We start from the raw sequence: 19,331 nt of genomic DNA, 5'->3' as shown, positions 1-19,331 counted from the left end.
TCCGACACAACACACCACCACCAACACTGACACAGATCAACAGGCACAGCAGGCTCTAGAAGAGCAGGCTGTGGGATATCATCACTCACTGACACATTGAACATGTGATGGATGTCCTGCTGGCCGGGTCACACTCACACAGACACGAGACATCAGAGTCAGACATTACCTTCCTCCGCAGGCGCATCTCCGCCTCTGCTGATGAATGGGAAGAGAAAGGCTGGAACTCCACAGTGATCAGCAGCCGCCAACCGGCTTGCAGTAAGGGACTGAGTCTGAGAGGAACACTGGAAGGAGCTGCTCTCTGTCCTCTGTCCTTTCTTTCTCCCCTCTGTCACCCCTTCTCTCAGCTGAAGGATCATTCATGACGTGGAGGCATCCCACACAGAGAGAGTGCCAGCCTGTGCTGCGCCCAGGCGCCGCTAGGTGACAGTGCACCCTATGCAGCCACCTAGTTTGCCTAGTGGAAGCACTGGCCCTGGCCACAGTCGGCACCCACATATCTGAAGTTGACCACAGTTGGGGCACAGTTAGTGGAGTAAGAACAGAGGATAGATTTTTTTAAAAGGCATGTAAGTGCTACTTGTAAGTCCTAATAGAAGCATCTTATTTAAAAATAGCTTTAACCTCATTTTAACTCTCCTGTGTCCTGTAATGTACCTCAAAAAAGGGATTTTACAGTAGAAGCAAAAATTACTATTATTATAATTATTATTATACAGGATTTATATAGCGCCAACAGTTTGCTCAGCACTTTACAAAATAAAGGGAGACAATACAGCAACAATACAGTTCAATACAAGAGGATTAGGAGGGCACTGCTCCTTGGAGCTTACAATCTAAGAGGAAGGGGCTAGTGGTACAAAAGGTAATAACTGTGGGGAATGGACTGGTAAAAGGAGTAGAAGATTCTGTTATTAGATAAAGGCAGGATAGGCTTCCCTGAAGAGATTGCCTAAAAGTGGTCAGAGTAGACGATAGTCTGATAGATTGGGGTATAGAAATCCAGAGGATAGGGGAGGCTCTGGAGAAGTCCTGGAGATAAGCATGGGAAGAGACAAGGGAGCTAGAGAGCAGGAGGTTGTAGGAGGAGTGGAGAGGACGGTTTGGGTGATATTTGGAGACAAGTTTGGTGATGTAATTTGGGGAAGAGTTATAAATGGTTTTATATGTGATTGTTATGTTTTGAATTTTATTCTTTGGGCAATGGGAAGCCAGTGGAGGGATTGGCAGAGAGGGATGGCAGATATGGAACGGTTAGTAAGGTGGATGAGTCTGGCAGCAGCATTCATGATAGACTGAAGAGGGGATAGCCTGTGATGAGGTAGGCCAATGAGGAGGGAGTTACAATAGTCAAGGCGAGAGATAACCAGGGAGTCAATAAGTTGCTTAGTAGTTAAGAATGAGCGTATCTTGGAGATGTTGCGGAGGTGAAGTCTAAAATTATAATTTTTAGGGGAGCCTGAAAAAAAGTAATCAACGTTTGATCCACTTACATATTAAGCTCAAAGCAGTTATTATGTACCCCTCACAGAGTGATGTGTTTCCTTGAAAATGCCTTCAACTGCCTTTTTGTCCAAAAGGACTGAGTCAACTTTGTTCAGCTGCTTCCTAGGGTCAGCATCTATTTCCTGGACTGAGACGCTGGCTTGGAGATGATATAGTAATTTTTTTATGTTAACAGTGTGGTTATTGGCTGTGTTCACAAAGGTCTATAGGCAGGGGGATGTAAACAGACCTGCTTCACGTTTCCATACAAAAATACGGAAAAGTATGCAAACATTTCCCATTTCTTTTCAGTCCTAGACAGACTCACTGGTAATCGGTTGTAAACTGACGCACATCAGTTTACATCTGCCTGTTCATAGAATGATAATGAGTTCTGATAGATCTGCCTGAAAAATTGACAGGCAGATCTGATCAGACTGCTCATGTAAAAGGACCCCAAGCCATTGTTCACACCAGGGCGACTTGTCATGCGTCTTGAGAGTTCATTGACGCTTATCAAGTCGCACCCCATTATCGGCAATGGAACCGTTCAAACCCATATAACTCAAGTTGCAGCCTCTTTGAAAAAAGTTTCAGCACTATTTTTGTGTGACTTCATTGCGACTTGCCTTGACATCTGGTAAATGAAGTTGCACAGAATGACAGCAAGCCGCAGTGAAGTCACACTAAATAGTTGGCTTCAAAGCTGTGCTGATGTGAACCAGGGCTGAGAATCTTTAGAAAACATGTCAGAATATTGGACATTTTATATACAAACATGAGAAAACGTAGGTACAACAGTTACTTGTAGTAACCAGTTAAATTTCAGCCCTCAGTGCAAAATGCCAAAATGTATACAGGAACTAAACACACTTTTCCTGTACTTATTTTACCTCTTTTATACATATACAACATATTTTTATATAACTTACCAAATTATACACTTACCTGGTAAAGCTAGTAAGCCATCATATATGTCAACAGAAGTAGATACAGAAACATTTTTCCTACGGTAATGACATTTTGACACTCCTCATATATCAAAGCAACGCAAACTCTTCCACCCTCAAGTTGTTGAAATGCATGCTTGTTCTATGCATCTGAACTTTTACTAAGTAAAACATGGCAATAAAAGGAATATTGTGTACTTATTTTTTGTTTTAATAAAGAAATCTCTATTCCCAGCACTTCAAGCGTCAAACGTTTTTAAGGAGCGTGAGTATGCCAGTAGAGAACACTAGAATTCCTTCACCTCCCAATGAACAGAAGCGGCCTATACTGCAACGTCAGACCTCAATCACCCAGACGATAAAAAGGTAAATATTGATTGTGTATGCTTGAATTATACATGATTTGCTAGTTTATTCTATGGGAAAATTAAGTCAGATTTTTATTGTTGTACATTTTAGTTATGTAGCTGGCAGTAGATGAGTGAAAATGTCTTAAATACGTTAACTAACAATCTTTTCTGTCCCGATTCCTTAGGTCAAAAAAAGCTAAGATCACAAATCATCTTTCTGATTTGTTGATATCACTCTGCTTCCCCCATTTCTCTGCAAAAATGTTTTTCTTACATGCCAGTTCACGTGTCAGTTTACATAAATGCTTTTTGTGGTTCCTTGTTTGTATCTTTGTTTCTTGTCTGTTCCAATATTTCTCACTATACTAGTTTATTGACAATGCTAAAGATACATATAATGGATAAAATAAGTACATATTATAAGTAGGCAGAATCATTGTGTTACACTGTGCTATAGAGTGGCCCAACTGAGCGCCATTAGAGCTTGTTTGCACTTGACTGGTTTGTATGAATGCACTGCAGTTTAGTTTGTTCTTAAATGCAAACTGTAAGGGCCACTTTACACCCTTGTATGTGCTTTGCCACACACACACACACACACACACACACACACACTGCCAATCAAAACATGTACCCTTCCAACACAGTGACCTCTTGCCCCCAAATGTCCAGAGTGCATGGCTAGCAGTGGCCCTGCTACAGACTCAGTGTGAAGAAAGGCCAACCCTCCATGTAAGATATAGTTATTTTCCTACAAACAGCAATCACACTTAACAGTTTTATGGTGCTCCTAGAGGATTAGAGGGATTTTGGCTTCTGAGAGGAGAGACACTGTGTTCTCACACACAGCATCTCTGCCCACCCCTGCCCTCTGCTGCCCATTCACAGAAGCCTTAGTATTTTCTGAATGAGTTCACAAAATACGAAGGCTTCTGTGAATGGGGAACAGAGTGGAGGGGCAGGCATAGCTGGAGGAGCTGAGATAAGTCCACAAGGTGGCAATAACGTACTTGGACTTAAAGCGGAGTTCCAGTCAGTTTTGTGTTTAATTAAAGTCAGCAGCTACAACACATGTAGCTGCTGACTTTTAATAAACACAAACTCACCTGTCCCAGGGTCCAGCAATGTGCTCACCCACGCCATCCCTTCTCTGCCTCTTCTCTTCTCGGTGCTGGCATCAGAACTGTGCGGCTTCACAGCCGGGTGGCCGCTATGCATGTATGAGTCGCGCTGTGCATTCTCATTGGTCTTCTTGGACCTGTGAAGGTTCCTAGGAGACTGCGGGAGGAAGGAAGGGGCCAAACTACCAGCTCACTTCTCCGCAGCGAAGTGAGCTGGAAGTGGAAGTGGGTACCTGTCAAAAACAGGTATCTGCTTCCCCCCAAAAGGTGTCAAATATGGCAGTGGAGGGAGGGAGGAGGCAAGTGAACGGAACTTCCGTTTTTGAGTGGAACTCCACTTTAACTCATAGTATGTTTGCACATTTATCAAAGTGACTGAATTCCTGGAGTTTTAAAGTGGTAGTAAACTAAAAAAAGCAAAATGAAGAAAAAAAGTTTTCCCCTGCAAGGCAAAGCCATAACTGTCACCGCTTTAGAGGCTTCCATCTTCATCCGGTCTTCCTTCTGTGTTCGCATGCTGCGGCCGCTTGATTTGCCGAGCTGTGATGCGTGGAAGTCTCACCTGCAGTGCACAAATCTGAAGGAACAGTATGGATATGCCATTCCTTCAGAGCGCATGTGCCAGTGATGTTACTGGCTACTGCTCGTTAGAATGTTTCCTAAGCAGTCCACATTTAGGAGATATTCATTTTACTGTTTATTATAAGCTTACGTGTAGGTAAAGATAATATGAGAGAGTTTGCCACTTTAAGGCCTGTGTTTCTACAATATGTGCGTCGGTGGTTGCTGTTTGCAGTAAAAGAGCTATATCTGGCCTTTCCTCACCCTGTACCTCACACACTGTGGTACCTTTACATAGGTGTGAAAGGGGCTTTACTGTGCTTACTGACTCCTAGGTTTTGTCTTAGATTGCTGACAATGAGCGGTTCAAGCAGTAACACCTACCATAGCTGCTTAAACTGGACATCATTTTAAAATGTCTCTTGCACAAACAAATATTATTCCATCGCTGTTCAAAAAAAATGCCACTCAGGACTCTGATTCTGTAAGGAACAATCTGTTTTTCATCTGTAAAATATTTATATTGTTATTGTTCATACAAGTGCTATTAACACAATAAACGGTTAGCATTTTGTTTTCATCAATGTTTCTTTCCTGTTTTTCTTGGAAGCAAGCGCGTGACGTTTGACAAAATCAGTACTATGCCGGTCAAGGGGCACCTAGCTAGCAGGAGGTCTATTCATTTTAGGAAACGTCAAACAATCTCTACTTTCTTTTTCAGGTAGTTTAGCAAGTGCATGTAGAGTTCTGCATGATTTTTTCTTGGAAAATAAAAATAAATCCTTCTCTAAAAGCATTTTTAGTCTCACATGACTCCTTACTGTTCGATTGCATTGGTTCACATTTTTGCAGTGAATGTGCAGTGTTTTCTAGTAATTAAAAAAGTAAATGCATGCCTGCATGATTACCCTCTAATATTTGTTTATATAAACACCCACATACAGTAAAGAGCCTGTCCAACCAAACCTGAAATTTTAGGTATACGTAGAGCCTTGTGGGCAGAATTACTGTTTGGCTTCTTATATGTCTGGATGGATGTTATGGATAGAACAACATCAACTTCTGTCTGTCATAGTGCTTCTCCACCTGGGATTTTGAGCCATGCCATCCATTGTTGTATGTTCCAGCAACTCCTGTCCCATTCTTCATAACACAAAATAAAACTGTAACAGGATTTGAGGGGAGTAATATTGGTCATAAACTCAGAAATTCAAACAGTCATTTCACCAAAAGTGTACATAAGAAAATGACAGGTGCTTTAAATCTCTAACATCCACCACAGACTGGAATATCCATATCTGGTAGATTGAGCTCTTCACGGAATTTTAGTGAACATAATCCATAATAGCTTATTATTATAAAAACTATATATAGAGCTGCAGCTATATCCAGAAACATTCTGGCCCATGCTTTGATCAGGAAAACAGTTTAAAGTACAAAGTAAAGCTGTAGAACTTACTGATTACCCAACATTTGACTCGACTCCTTCTTGCCAAACAAAATGAATTTCAGAGTGACATTCAAATATAATGTACATGAAGTAGTTTGAATTTATAGACTATATATGGCACATGAACATTCTAAAGAAAGACCAAATGTTATTTCCCATTCCAAACTCCTGCATATTCTTTTCAGGAATTAGGGCATATAATCATAGATGTCCATTTTTGTGCACTTAAACACACGTAGAAATCGTATTCATGCTTACGTGGCTAGTTCACATCTATGTGCTGCAGTTTAAGCATTTTTAAAATATTGCCCATGCTGTCTGTGAAGGTCCTCATTTATCCAGGTCATGTTATAGTTATTAGTTACACAGTTACATAGGTAATATGGTTGAACAAAGACACTAGTTGACTTCTGTGAGATACTGTAGAATCCCCTATTACCACCAACTGTCTAGGCCTTTCTGCACTACCCCCACCACCCCTACTAGATGGGCTGCTCTCCCAGCTGTTTGAGATAGCAGTGACATCTAGGGCTGCCACTTCTGAGATTGCCACTGTAGTAGATAGTTACATTTAAATTGACTTTTTTAAGCAGTACATAAGTCCAGCTGAATGTGACTAACTATTACTAGCTATTGCCTCATGGGACAAAAGGAACAAAATAAAAAAGTATCTAAAAATAGGCACATGTATAAAACTTACAAATACATGCATAATTGCATACTCTAATGCACATCAAAATCAGGTATTGTTACGTATATGTGTGAAAGGGCCCTTCATGAGCTACAGTCTCAAGAAGAATGTTCACCATTCAACTTTTCTAGGTGTATTGGATATCTGTGTCCCCCACTATGTGCTACAAGCTGGTAGCCTTCAGACAGAATTGTAAGACAGTCAAAGAATACAGCAAGTGGTAGCAGATGTAAAAATAAAGCAAACAACTCAGCAATAGAGCACAAAACCAGCACAAGGGATCAGGAGTAATATTTTGCTCAGACTTCCCTAATGCACTAAGCAGGATTCACACTGGCCATTTGGTGACCCAACACGCAGGCTTGAGTGTGCCTAAAGCCTGGTACACACATTCAGTTTTTTTTTCATTCAACCCAGTGGGCTGAACAAAAAAAAAAAGACAGAGATCGCTGTACTATCTATGTGGTGTTAGTGCAGCGATCTCTCCTGCTGTGCCTTTATGTTCTCACAGGGACACTTCCCCCCCACAAGAACACACTAATCAGTGCTCGAAGCCGTTGCCTGCAATGGCTGATCGGATGCTGATTTTCCAGCATGTCCCTTCAACAAACACCAGTCCTTAGACTGGCTTCTTTCAGCAGGACAGCTGTACCCATGGTCCAAATGTTGGCCGGTTCCTGCTGAACTGGCCGTTATTCAGACCATGCGTATGGGATCGTCAGAGGGGGTGTCACCAAGTGAATAAAAATAAATAAAAGTCAATAAAAATAAGACCTACCCAAAAATAAGCCCTAGTGCATTTTTTTTTACCTAAAATTAATATAAGACACTGTCTTATTTTTGGGGAAACACGGTAAGTGAGAATAAGTGGTGTTTTGCAGGTGTATTTTGTCTTTTGACTGTCGGCTGTTAATATATAGTATCTGCCAAATATTTTGCCAGCCATGAATATCTTGCACATTGGTTGGAAGAAATAAAACAAGATTTCCTTCTCTGTGCGCTGTCACCCTTTTTAATCCATCACTATATACTTATGCTTGTGTGTTGGCTGTTGTAGTGGAATGTAAGCCTCAGTGCTACTGTGGAACTTGGAACACATGTACATGCTGATTAGCAGAGCTCATATTTTATTGGCATTGGAAGCTGCAGTAATCATGATGTAACCCCAGGGAAAAGTGGACAGTGACATTGTGTGATAACCTTGGACATATTGGAGGACATTAGTATAAAAAAACTTAGAAACCCAGTTTTTTTATAATGTGTGTTTTATTAACCACTTGAGCTCCAGAGGATTTACCCCCCTTAATGACCAGGCCTCTTTTTGCTACTCGGTGCTGCACTAATTGAACTGACAATTGCGCAGTCATGCAATGCTGCACCCAAACGAAATTTACGTCCTTTTTTTCACACAAATAGAGCTTTCTTTCGGTGGTATTTGATCACCTGTGCGCTTTTTATTTTTCACGCTATAAACAAAAAAAGGCCAAAAATTTTGAAGAAAAACAATATTTTTTACTTTCAGCTATAAAAAATATTTAGTAAACTCAAAGTTGGTTATAAATTTAGGCCAAAATGTATTCTGCTACATGTTTTTGGTAAAAAAAATCCCAATAAGTGTATATTGATTGCTTTGTATGAAAGTTATAGCGTCTACAAACTATGGTATAAATACTGCAATTTACGCCATTTTTCTGCTATACAGCGCTGCGCTAGTTTAACGGACAATTGCGCGGTCATGCAATACGGTACATAAATGAAATTTACATCCTTTTTTCCCCCACAAATTGAGCTTTCTTTCGGTGGTATTTGATCGCCTGTGCGGTTTTTATTTTTTGCGCTATAAAAAAAAAGGCTCACAATTTTGAGGAAAAAGAAAACAATATTTTGGACTTTTTGCTATAAAACATGTCCAGTAAAAAAAAAATGCAAAAATCAAATTTAGTCATAAATTTCTGCCAAAATGCATTCTGCGACATGTCTTTGCTAAAAAAAAACCCAAAACGTGTAAATTAATTGGTTTACGTGAAAGTTATAGCGTTTACAAATGGCGGGAAAGATACTGGGATTTTTAATTTTTATTTATACTAATAATGGCGCCGATCAGCGACATATAGCGGCAATCAGCGACATATGACGGCGACCAGCGACTTATGGCGGGACTGCGGGACTGAGGCGGACATTTTGACACTGGGGGGGAGCTGACTTGGGGTCACTGACATCCCCAGTGACACCAATACAGTGATCAGTGAAAAAAACCCACTGAAACTGTACTAATGTCACTGGGGAGGAAGGGGTTAACATTTTTAGTGTTCACTGTGTGAGGGGAGTGTTTTATCAAGGGGCGGGGCTGTGTACTGAACGGGGGGAGGGAGGGGGGAGCTGATCAAGAGAGAGAAACTGTATTCTCCCTCTGCAGCTTGGCGGCGAACTGTCACAGAGCAGGCTGTGTGTAAACAATGCAGCCCTGCTCTGCTTCATTGTTCACCGCTCATCGCGGGAAAACGGCCGGTAAAAACCGGCCGTGACCCGGCGGCGGGGACCCGCTGCTGACACCCGCGGGACAGGTAGGGCGGGCGCGTGCCTCGCGCACGCCCCCTGCCTGTTTTGTAGGCACACGTTTTAAAACGTGCTTTTGCCTACGAGCGCCGCCCTGCCACCGTTTATATGCGGTGGCTGGGCGGCATGTGGTTAAAAACACGTGCTTTTTACTGTTTTACCACATCTTCATAGTTTTAGAAAAATGCAGAAATTGTGTGAATGAGTGCTATAACTTTCTCTCTGACCTTTGACCTTGAAAGTGTTTGGCAAATGAGAGAATAGGTGACTATCAAAAGCACCTTACAGTGTCATTGTTAGGTGCATTGTAATATACACTACCCGGCCACTTTATTAGGTACACCTGTTCAATTGCTAATCAGTCAAGCTCATGGCTTCAACAATACATTTAGGCATCTAGAAGTGTTGAAGATGACTTGCTGAAGCTCAAACCGAGCATCAGAATGGGGAATAAAGGGATTTAAGTGACTTTGTATGTGGCATGGTTGTTGGTGCCACACTGGCTGGTCTGAGTATTTCAAAAACTGCTGGAAAAAACCCCACAATAAAACAATCAGACTCGATGGACCACTCTGTCTTTTTCTGCCGTCACTTTTCTATATTCTATGTTTCTGTATACTGGGAGTTTCAAACATAATCATCATCTCTAGGGTATACAGAGAATGATTGGAAAAAGAAAATATCCAGTGAGTGGCAGTTGTGTGAACAAAATGCCTTGTTGATGTCAGAGATCAGAGGAGAATGGGCAGACAGGATCAAGATGATAGAAAGGCAGCAGTAACTCATGCCAATAAGGACCAAAGTCTCTGAGGAATGTGTCACAACACCTTGTTAAATCTATGCCGTGAAGAATCAAGGCAGTTTTGAAGGCAAAAGGGGGTCCAACCCTATACTAGCTAGGTGTGCCTTATAAAGTGGCTGGTGAGTGTATTTTTTTGCTAATACAATGATTGAACTAGATCTATAATAATGATCATGGTATGTGAAAATAGCTTTATGTGGATTGTGAAATGCATGTAGGTTCACAAAAAATATGCAAATTCCTATGTCAGTGTAGATAAGCTGTAGATATCCTTCATAATGGTAGGGTACTTGTACGAAATTGGGTACAAACATCTGTGCACATTAAAAGCCACTGTATGTTTAAATGAGATACTGTCTGTAAATGGCTTTTTCCTGCAGTGATATCTTTTTAACAGTATGTATATAAGTAATCTTTCTAAGATTTCTCCACGAGTGGGTGTTTTTCTCCCCTCATTTCCACTGAACTGTGAAGAAATGTTGATCATATTATTGATAGTTTGTCACAGTTGTTTTCTAAGTTGCAGGAAATCTTTCCTGAAAGAAGCAGCTATTTTGTACCTACAGACAAATTACTAGTTCTGGGGCAGTGACAACACTTCTGGTGAGGTTTAGAAGACTCAGCTTCACTGCCATAGACAGTTTCTGAAATAGGTGCTTAGCTGTGTGACATATTTTGTTTAATAACATGCATTCAACAAATCCTGGTGTACACATGCCCTTCCCATAAGCAGAAAATTACTTGATATAATTACTTCATAACTAAGGCAGTTATCTACCACATACAATTTTGGATATTTTAGTTCTTTTTAGATGTTACACGTACAAGTAATTTAAAAGATGTTGCAATACACACACTGGAACACTCATGAACAAACCTGTTCTTCATTATTCCCATTATTTGAAAAGCAATAATAAGGGTGATTCACCTGCCATCTACTGTAAATTAAATCTGACATTGTCACAAGAAAGTGTTTGTTAGGTTCTGTTTTTTAAAGAACATTGGGTAGTTTTTAATCTCTCACTTTAACAAAACACAAATGCAGTTTTACGGAAAATAAGCCACTCTGTGTCACAACAGTTTTTAAAATTCACAAAACTCCAACAATCCTTGTGTTGTAGAACAATAAAAAAACATGGTCTACATGGGTATCTTTCCTTTTCTGGATATCACAATTACATATGCACATAAAAAGAAATTACATTTGACATCATTTGCTTTTCTGGAGTCAGGACTCTAGCCTTAACAGTGAAAACCTGTGTGGTCAAAAGTGTGCATTGTGCAAAGTGATAATATAGGGCCCCTTTAAACAATTTTGGTTAGTGGTAAGTTCTGCCTTAGCTGATGTTCAGTGGCCACTTTGGCGATAACCAGAAGGTTAGCAGGTAGGGTGTTGACTGTTGACATGGACAGTAGTCAGAATCAGAAAAACCTGTGTGAGCTGCCAATATGGAGACTTAGGTGAGACTGTGGAAAGAAGCGGAAGCTGAGGTCAAGATTGGCTGTGATTAGAGAAAAAGTGAGGTAGAGCAGGAAAATCATGGTGGCAAGGGCAAGAGGATAATGTATACAAATCTTCTATAGAACAAACAGACTTTATGACAGGCAGTATGCCCTGTTGGTAATAGATGTTTTAAAGACAACGAAGTTTGTTTTAGGTTGCACTGACATATGCACACTTACTTGTGGCATATGCCGGTGAGGATATCTTGTGTATTGGAAGTGGCCATGGCAGCCATGAACAGCCAAGTTTCCCACATTACCTCCCTTTAGGAGTGTCCTCTCAGACTTGATGAAAGGATGGTGTACTCTGCACAATTGCTGAGTGGTAAGCACATGACAAGGATGAATTCATGTTTACACTACTGGTAAAGGTTTTTAAACACTCCCATGTTTCAATTTTAATTCAAATTTTACACAGTTTAATATGTGAAAAAAATATAGTGCTATCCCACCCCCAACTGAAGCAAACAACCTCTCATATATATGTATATATATATACAGTCATGGCCGAAATTGTTGGCACCCTTGATATTTCTCCAGGAAATCATGTATTTCTCACGAAACGTATTGCATTAACACATGTTTTGCTATACACATGTTTATTCCCTTTGTGTGTATTGGGACAAAACAAAAAAAGGGAGGAAAGAAAGCAAATTCGACATAATGTCACACAAACCTCCAAAAATGGGCTGGACAAAAGTATTGGCACCCTTTCACAACTGCGGATAAATAAGAATGTTACAAGCATGTGATGCTCCTGTAAACTCACCTGGGGCAAGTAACAGGTGTGGGCAATATAGAAATCACACCTGAAAGCAGATAAAAAGGAGAGACGTTCACTTAACCTTTGCATTGTGTGTCTGTCTGTGCCACACTAAGCATGGACAACAGAAAGAGGAGACGAGAACTGTCTGAGGACCTGAGAACCAAAATTGTGGCAAAATATCAACAATCTCAAGGTTACAAGTCCATCTCCAGAGAACTAGATTTGCCTTTGTCCACAGTGCGCAACATTATCAAGAAGTTTGCAACCCATGGCACTGTAGCTAATCTCCCTGGTCGTGGACGGATGAGGAAAATTGATGAAAGATTGCAACGCAGAATAGTCCGGATGGTGGATAAGCAGCCCCAAACATGTTCCAAAGACATTCAAGCTGTCCTGCAGGCTCAGGGAGCATCAGTGTCAGCGCGAACTATCCGTCGACATTTAAATGAAATGAAACGCTATGGCAGGAGACCCAGGAGGACCCCACTGCTGACACAGAGACATAAAAAAGCAAGACTACAGTTTGCCAAAATGTACTTGAGTAAGCCAAAAGCCTTCTGGGAAAACGTCTTGTGGACAGATGAGACCAAGATAGAGCTTTTCGGTAAAGCACATCATTCTACTGTTTACCGAAAACGGAATGAGGCCTACAAAGAACAAAACACAGTACCTACGGTAAAATATGGTGGAGGTTCAATGATGTTTTGGGGTTGTTTTGCTGCCTCTGGCACTGGGTGCCTTGACTGTGTGCAAGGCATCATGAAATCTGAGGATTACCAAAGGATTTTGGGTCGCACTGTAGGGCCCAGTGTCAGAAAGCTGGGTTTGCGTCCAAGATCCTGGGTCTTCCAGCAGGACAATGACCCCAAACATACGTCAAAAAGCACTCAGAAATGGATGGCAAAGAAGCGCTGGAGAGTTCTGAAGTGGCCAGCAATGAGCCCAGATCTAAATCCCATTGAACACCTGTGGAGAGATCTTAAAATTGCTGTTGGGAAAAGGTGTCCTTCCAATAAGAGAGACCTGGAGCTGTTTGCAAAGGAAGAGTGGTCCAAAATTCCGGGTGAGAGGTGTCAGAAGCTTATTGATGGTTATAGGAAGCGACTGATTTCAGTTATGTTTTCCAAAGGGTGTGCAACCAAATATTAAGTTAAGGGTGCCAATACTTTTGTCCAGCCCATTTTTGGGGTTTTGTGTGACATTATGTCATATTTGCTTTTCTGCCTCTGTTTTATATTTGTTCCAATACATACAAAGGGAATAAACATGTGTATAGCAAAACATGTGTTAATGCAATACCTTTTTTGTGTGAAATACTTGATTTTCAGGAAAAATATCAAGGGTGCCAACAATTTCGGCCATGACTGTATATGTATATGTATATATATATATATATATATATATATATACCACAGTATATATATACTGTGCTATTATATCATAAATGGCATCATAAATATATAACAAAAAATTATATAACTTAAAAATAAATGATATAACATGAAACCCCTTTATATAAACAATTTCCAAACTAGAATGTGCAAAATATGATAAATAAAGTGTTATGTGTGCAATGAATAATCAAATCATGCAAATCAGAAAGTCACTGTGATAATTAAATTGCGTGCTCCAACATCAATAAAGTCCACCATGAATATTAAATAACAAGCTCCATGTGTCTTCTTCTTATCATGCACCACCGTAAACAATGTGTCTTCTACCATCAAATAAATTGGATAAACTCACCAGAGAACCAGGGCTTGGATGGGACGTCACCACGCATGGTGGGTCGTGGCTCACAGCTGGGAACAGTGGCCGGAGATTATCCCATTTTGAAATTACACTTGGTATACTTTTGTCAGTGGTGACACTTAAAAATGTGAATTTTATGGAAAAGTTTTTTAATAACGATTTTTTTTATGGTTTTACGCAATGGGAGATTTTTCTCTTTTCTTCCTGGTTCATGTATACATGTGAGTTAACTACTAGGCGTTCAGCAGAGGGGTTTGAGAGACGAAGCGATTCCTGGCTGTCTGGTTCTCTAAAGGATGCTTTTGAGGAGGAAAGATTTTTTCCATAGATCCTTGGTCCCAGAGTCCATGCGTTCTCAGCTGGTTTATAACATTACCAGCCTGGTGCTCTGGTGAGTTTATCCAATTTATTTGGTGGTGGAAGACACATTGTTTATGGTGGTGCATGATCAGAAGAAGACACATGGAGCTTGTTATTCAATATTCATGGTGGACATTTTTGATGTTGGAACACACAATTTAATTATCACAGTGACTTTAAGATTTACATGATTTGATTATTTATTGCACACATACCACTTTCTTTATCATATTTTGCACATTCTATTTTTAAGTTATATAATTTTTTGTTATATATTTATGATGCCATTTATGATATAATAGCATGGCATATATAAGAGAGGTCTGTTTGGGAGATCACCATAAAGAATTTAGCTGCTTTCCCCTTATTAAGGATCCCCGGTAGGAATCTGTGGCGCAGTCCGATATTGTTCCCTTCTTATACAGTTTAATGTCTTAATGCACTCTGAAATAAAAGCATAAAAAATAAGCTATTAAAAATAAAATAAAACCATAGATTTTTTTTTTTTTTTGCAAAATTGATTCCAATAATTGACTCGTTAAAGTAGTATATACTATCAGGATGTTTTAGTTACCACACTGAGCACAATAACCTAAAAAAGGTTATGGTTGGCATAGTGCAGCACTTGCAGTCTGTGTATGCTGATGGCATTTTGTTCCATGTCACAGATCTTCTTATATCCTTACCTAACATACTGCAAGAATTAACTGAATACGGCAAAGTATCCAAGATGCAATTCCAAGAGAAGTGTGGGATTTGAAAATAACAAACATTCACCTTTGTACAGTTGTGTTCAAAATAATAGCAGTGTGTTGAAAAAATGAATAAAGCTCAAAATCCTAATAGCTTTTATTTCCATACACACAAATGCATTGGGAACACTACACATTCTATTCCAAATCAAAACATGAAGAAAAATATATCAAATTTGTGTTGTTCCTCTAAAAAAATTGAAGAAAAGTGAATATTAGACTGTTCAAAAAAAATAGCAGTGTTTGTATTCTTCTTTACAAACTCAAACATTCACTATATAAACTGCAAAATGTTTGAAGATTTTGCTTTCCTTTGAATCACTTAATTAATATTTAGTTGTATAACCACTGTTTCTGAGAACTGCTGTACATCTGTGTTGCATGGAGTCAACCAACTTCTGACACCTGTGAACAGGTATTCCAGCCCAGGATGATTGGACTACATTCCACCGTTCTTCTCTATTTGTTGGTTTTGCCTCAGAAACTGCATTTTTGATGTCACCCCACAAGTTTTCTATTGGATTAAGATCCGGGGATTGGGCTGGCCACTCCATAACGTCAATCTTGTTGGTTTACTGGTGTGTTTGGGGTCATTGTCTTGTTGGAACACCCATTTCAAGGGCATTTCCTCTTCAGCATAAGGCAGCATGACCTCTTCAAGTATTCTGATCCATGATCCCTGGTATGCGATAAATAGGCCCAACACCATAGTATGAGAAACATCCCCATATCGTGATGCTGCGCAACCATGCTTCACTGTCTTCACAGTGTACTGTGGCTTGAATTCAGTGTTTGGGGGTCGCCTGACAAACTGTCTCCGGCCACTGGACCCAAAAAGAACAACCTTACTTTCATCAGTCCACAAAATGTTGCTCCATTTCTCTTTAGACCAGTCAATGTGCTCTTTGGCAAATTGTAACCTCTTCAGCACATGTCTTTTTTTCAACAGTGGGACTTTGTGGGGGCTTCTTGCAGATAGCTTGGCTTCACATAGGCGTCTTCTAATTGTAACAGTACTCACAGGTAACTTTAGACCTTCTTTGATCTTCCTGGAGCTGATTGTTGGCTGAGTCCTTGCCATTTTGGCTATTCTTCTATCCATTCGAATGGTAGTTTTTCACTTTCTTCCACGTCTTTCAGGTTTTGGTTGCCATTTGAAAGCATTTGCGATCATTTTAGCTGAGCAGCCTATCATTTTCTGCACTTCTTTATATGTTTTCCCCTCTCCAATCAACTTTTTAATCAAGGTACGCTGTTCTTCTGAATAAGGTCTGGAACGACCCATTTTCCTCAGAATTTCAGAGAGAAATGCACTGTAACCAGCATGTACAACATTTGCTGCCTTCCTTCCTTAAATAAGGGCAATAATTGCCACCTGTTTTTCACAGAATGAATGACCTCACTAATAGAACTCCACACTGCTATTATTTTGAACATGCCCCTTTCAATTAGTGATTCAATTACACAGAATCAACAGCATGCATGTCATGATTGTTGGGTCTGTTGGATTTCTATTACTCTACTACACCTGCTAGTAAATTATTTGCCATGAAGAAATATAATTTCTACCAAAAACAGTGATTGATCAGGTTAGTGATGTCTGACTGCTATTATTTTGAACACAACTGTATATACCATCGGATTGATGTTGCATCTGTTCCCCACTGGTTCTACACCAAGAACTGAGTGATCAAAGACTGTTGATCGCTCAGTTCTCGGATCCGCTCTGAGCACAGACTTGTGATTGTCATTTACCCTTTTGTGATCTGCCCCTCCAGTGCCCACTAGAGGGCCAGGATGGGAAGGGGACAGGAACAGCTGGCTCAGGCTCTCAGTGGTGCACTGAGAGGCTGACCAGCTGTCAGTCAGGCATCTGGGTGGATCCTTACATTATTGTCGGGATCCCTGCAGAACCTGGATCAGCTCTGTGACATCAGCCGACAGCAGGCTCTAGCCTGATAGCAGAATCTGGGTCAAAGGTGTGCAGAACTAAGTGTACACCTGTGACCCACAGGAGAAAGAGGACCCAAAGAGCTTTAGCTATTGTCAGGGATCCTACCGCGGTAGCCTCTAGCGCTCCACAGACCGGATTCCCCCAAGGCGCAGAATCTAAGCCCCTACCTGCTTGTTCACCAGGGCCCCTGATGGTGGGGATGGACTTGGAGCAGGCCGAGACCAGGTCGCAGCCCCCGGGTTCACCCAGCTGTGGTAGAAGCACCGTTGGAGGTGTATAGCAGGTGAGAGTCTGATTTGAGGAAGTCACAAGAGCAGCGTCGGGCAGGCCAGGTCGTTAACAGTGGTGGCGGCGTGGTACAAAATTAGCAGGCAGAGGAATAAACAGGTCACAAGCCGGGTTCGTTAACAGGAGATCAGAACGTGCCGGGTTAAGCAGGAGAATGGTCAGACAAGCCAGGAATCAGAAGAGGAGACAGACAGCAAATCAGGGTCAGGCAGGGTCGGCAACAAGACAATCTACTAATCAGGAACTTCAGAAAACAGGTAAGACCATACGGCAATTCAATGCAGTCCTAACCTGTTTTAAATAGGGCGCCCTGCACCCTGATTGGTGCCAGGCTCGCGCCCTCGATTGCGAGTGCGCCGCTGCAATCGTGGGTGCCCTGGTCCCAATGCTCGCATGCTAGTGCGGCTGGGCACACCGCACATGCGCAGACCCGAGTGCGATCACGGCAACCACTGGGGTCCCTGATATTGCCCCCCCCCTTACGGGCAGCCTCCGGATGCCCACCCGATTCCTCCTTTGAGGCTGGTTATGACGGAATTCCCGTAATTATCTGGGGGCATGGACATTCTGGACAGGTTCCCACAATTTCTCCTCTGGCCCATAGCCTTTCCACTTGATCAGGTATTGTACCTGGCCACCCCTCTTCCTACAAAATTGCCTCCACCTCAAATTCTTCTTCCCCGTTGATATCTATGGCTTCTGGAGGTCTAGACCTACGGTCTAAAAAGGGGTCTGGAACTGCAGGTTTTAACAACGATACGTGGAAAACTGGATGTATTTTGAGGGATTCGGGGACAGTCAGTTTAAATGCCACTTCATTAACCCTGCGTTCTACTGAGAAGGGTCCCACAAATTTGGGTGCCAATTTTCTGGATGGGCATGTCAGTTTTAGGTTGGCTGTTGACAACCAAACCCGATCCCCAGGGTGTATGACCAATTCTCCTTTCCTCCTCCTGTCACAGAACTTCTGTCTTCTTGGGCCTTAGCCATTGTTTCCTGTAATAGCTTGTTATTGGTAGTAAAGAATTCTAAGGTGTCCTGGGCTGCCGGGACTGAGTTCTCAGGAACCAGGTTTGGCAGGAAGGTAGGATAGAACCCATAATTGGCGAAGAATAGAGATTGGTTGGTGGCGGAATGATTCGCATTATTATATGCGAATTCTGCCATTGGTAGAAGTGTCAGCCAGTCATCCTGCAGGAATGATGTGTAGCATCTCAGATATTGCTCGAGCATCTGATTGGTTCGTTCTGTCTGCCCGTTTGTCTGGGGGTGATATGCTGACGAGAAAGATAACTTAATCTCCAGCCCCTCGCTTTCCAGAATCTGGATGTAAATTGCACTCCCCGGTCTGAGACAATCTCTCTTGGCACTCCGTGAAGCCTCACAGTCTCTCTAATGAATACTTTTCGGGCTGTTTCGGAGGCAGATGGTGTCTTGGCTAGTGGAAGGAAATGGGCCATTTTAGAAAGGCGATCCACTACCACAAAGATCACGGTGTGATCTTGCAAGGGTGGCAATTCTACAATAACATCCAAGGAGATCATACTCCAGGGTCGGTCAGGTATTGGTAAAGGTCTCAATAGGCCCCAGGCCTTGTCTCTGGTAGGTTTATTCCTGTTGCAGATGGGGCAAGATCTCACGTATGCTTCACAATCCTTGGCCTTGTTTGGCCACCAAAATGTGCGTCGTGCCAGATCTATAGTCTTATGTATCCCAAAGTGCCCCGCTAGGGGATGGTCATGGCAGTAACCTAACACCAGGGACTGGACCTCCTTGGGTACCAAGATCTGTTCCCCCTTCCAAAAGAGCCCCTCCTTATTCAGTAGGGAGACTCCAGGCAGGTCAGGAACCCGGGTGGAAGCAGCCTGCAATTTAGACAACAGCTCTGATTGAAGCAGTAGGAAGCTACCTGCTGGCAGGATGGTGTCTGGCTGGGGAGTCTCCCCAGGGTCCTCAAACACCCAGGAAAGAGCATCTGGCTTAGTGT

General features: G+C 41.6%; 1 protein-coding gene across 2 annotated transcripts in view; it reads left to right on the top strand.

Moving 5' to 3' along the window:
• RHBDF1 (rhomboid 5 homolog 1) overlaps positions 1-19,331 on the top strand; it is a 187,423-nt gene that overhangs the window by 89,468 nt on the left and 78,624 nt on the right. The window contains exons 3-4 of one of the 2 annotated variants that reach the window (XM_089691722.1): positions 2,674-2,804; positions 5,081-5,191. In XM_089691722.1, the coding sequence (XP_089547848.1) occupies positions 2,674-2,804; positions 5,081-5,191 (242 nt within the window). The remainder of the gene's footprint in view (positions 1-2,673; positions 2,805-5,080; positions 5,192-19,331) is intronic. The other variant, XM_089691731.1, reaches the window with a different exon arrangement.

This window comes from Staurois parvus, unplaced genomic scaffold, assembly GCF_062004578.1.
Source record: "Staurois parvus isolate SC_StPar_1 unplaced genomic scaffold, SC_StPar_1.0 ptg000022l, whole genome shotgun sequence".
NCBI lineage: Eukaryota > Metazoa > Chordata > Amphibia > Anura > Ranidae > Staurois > Staurois parvus.
This window is presented reverse-complemented; position numbering and strand designations above follow the sequence as displayed.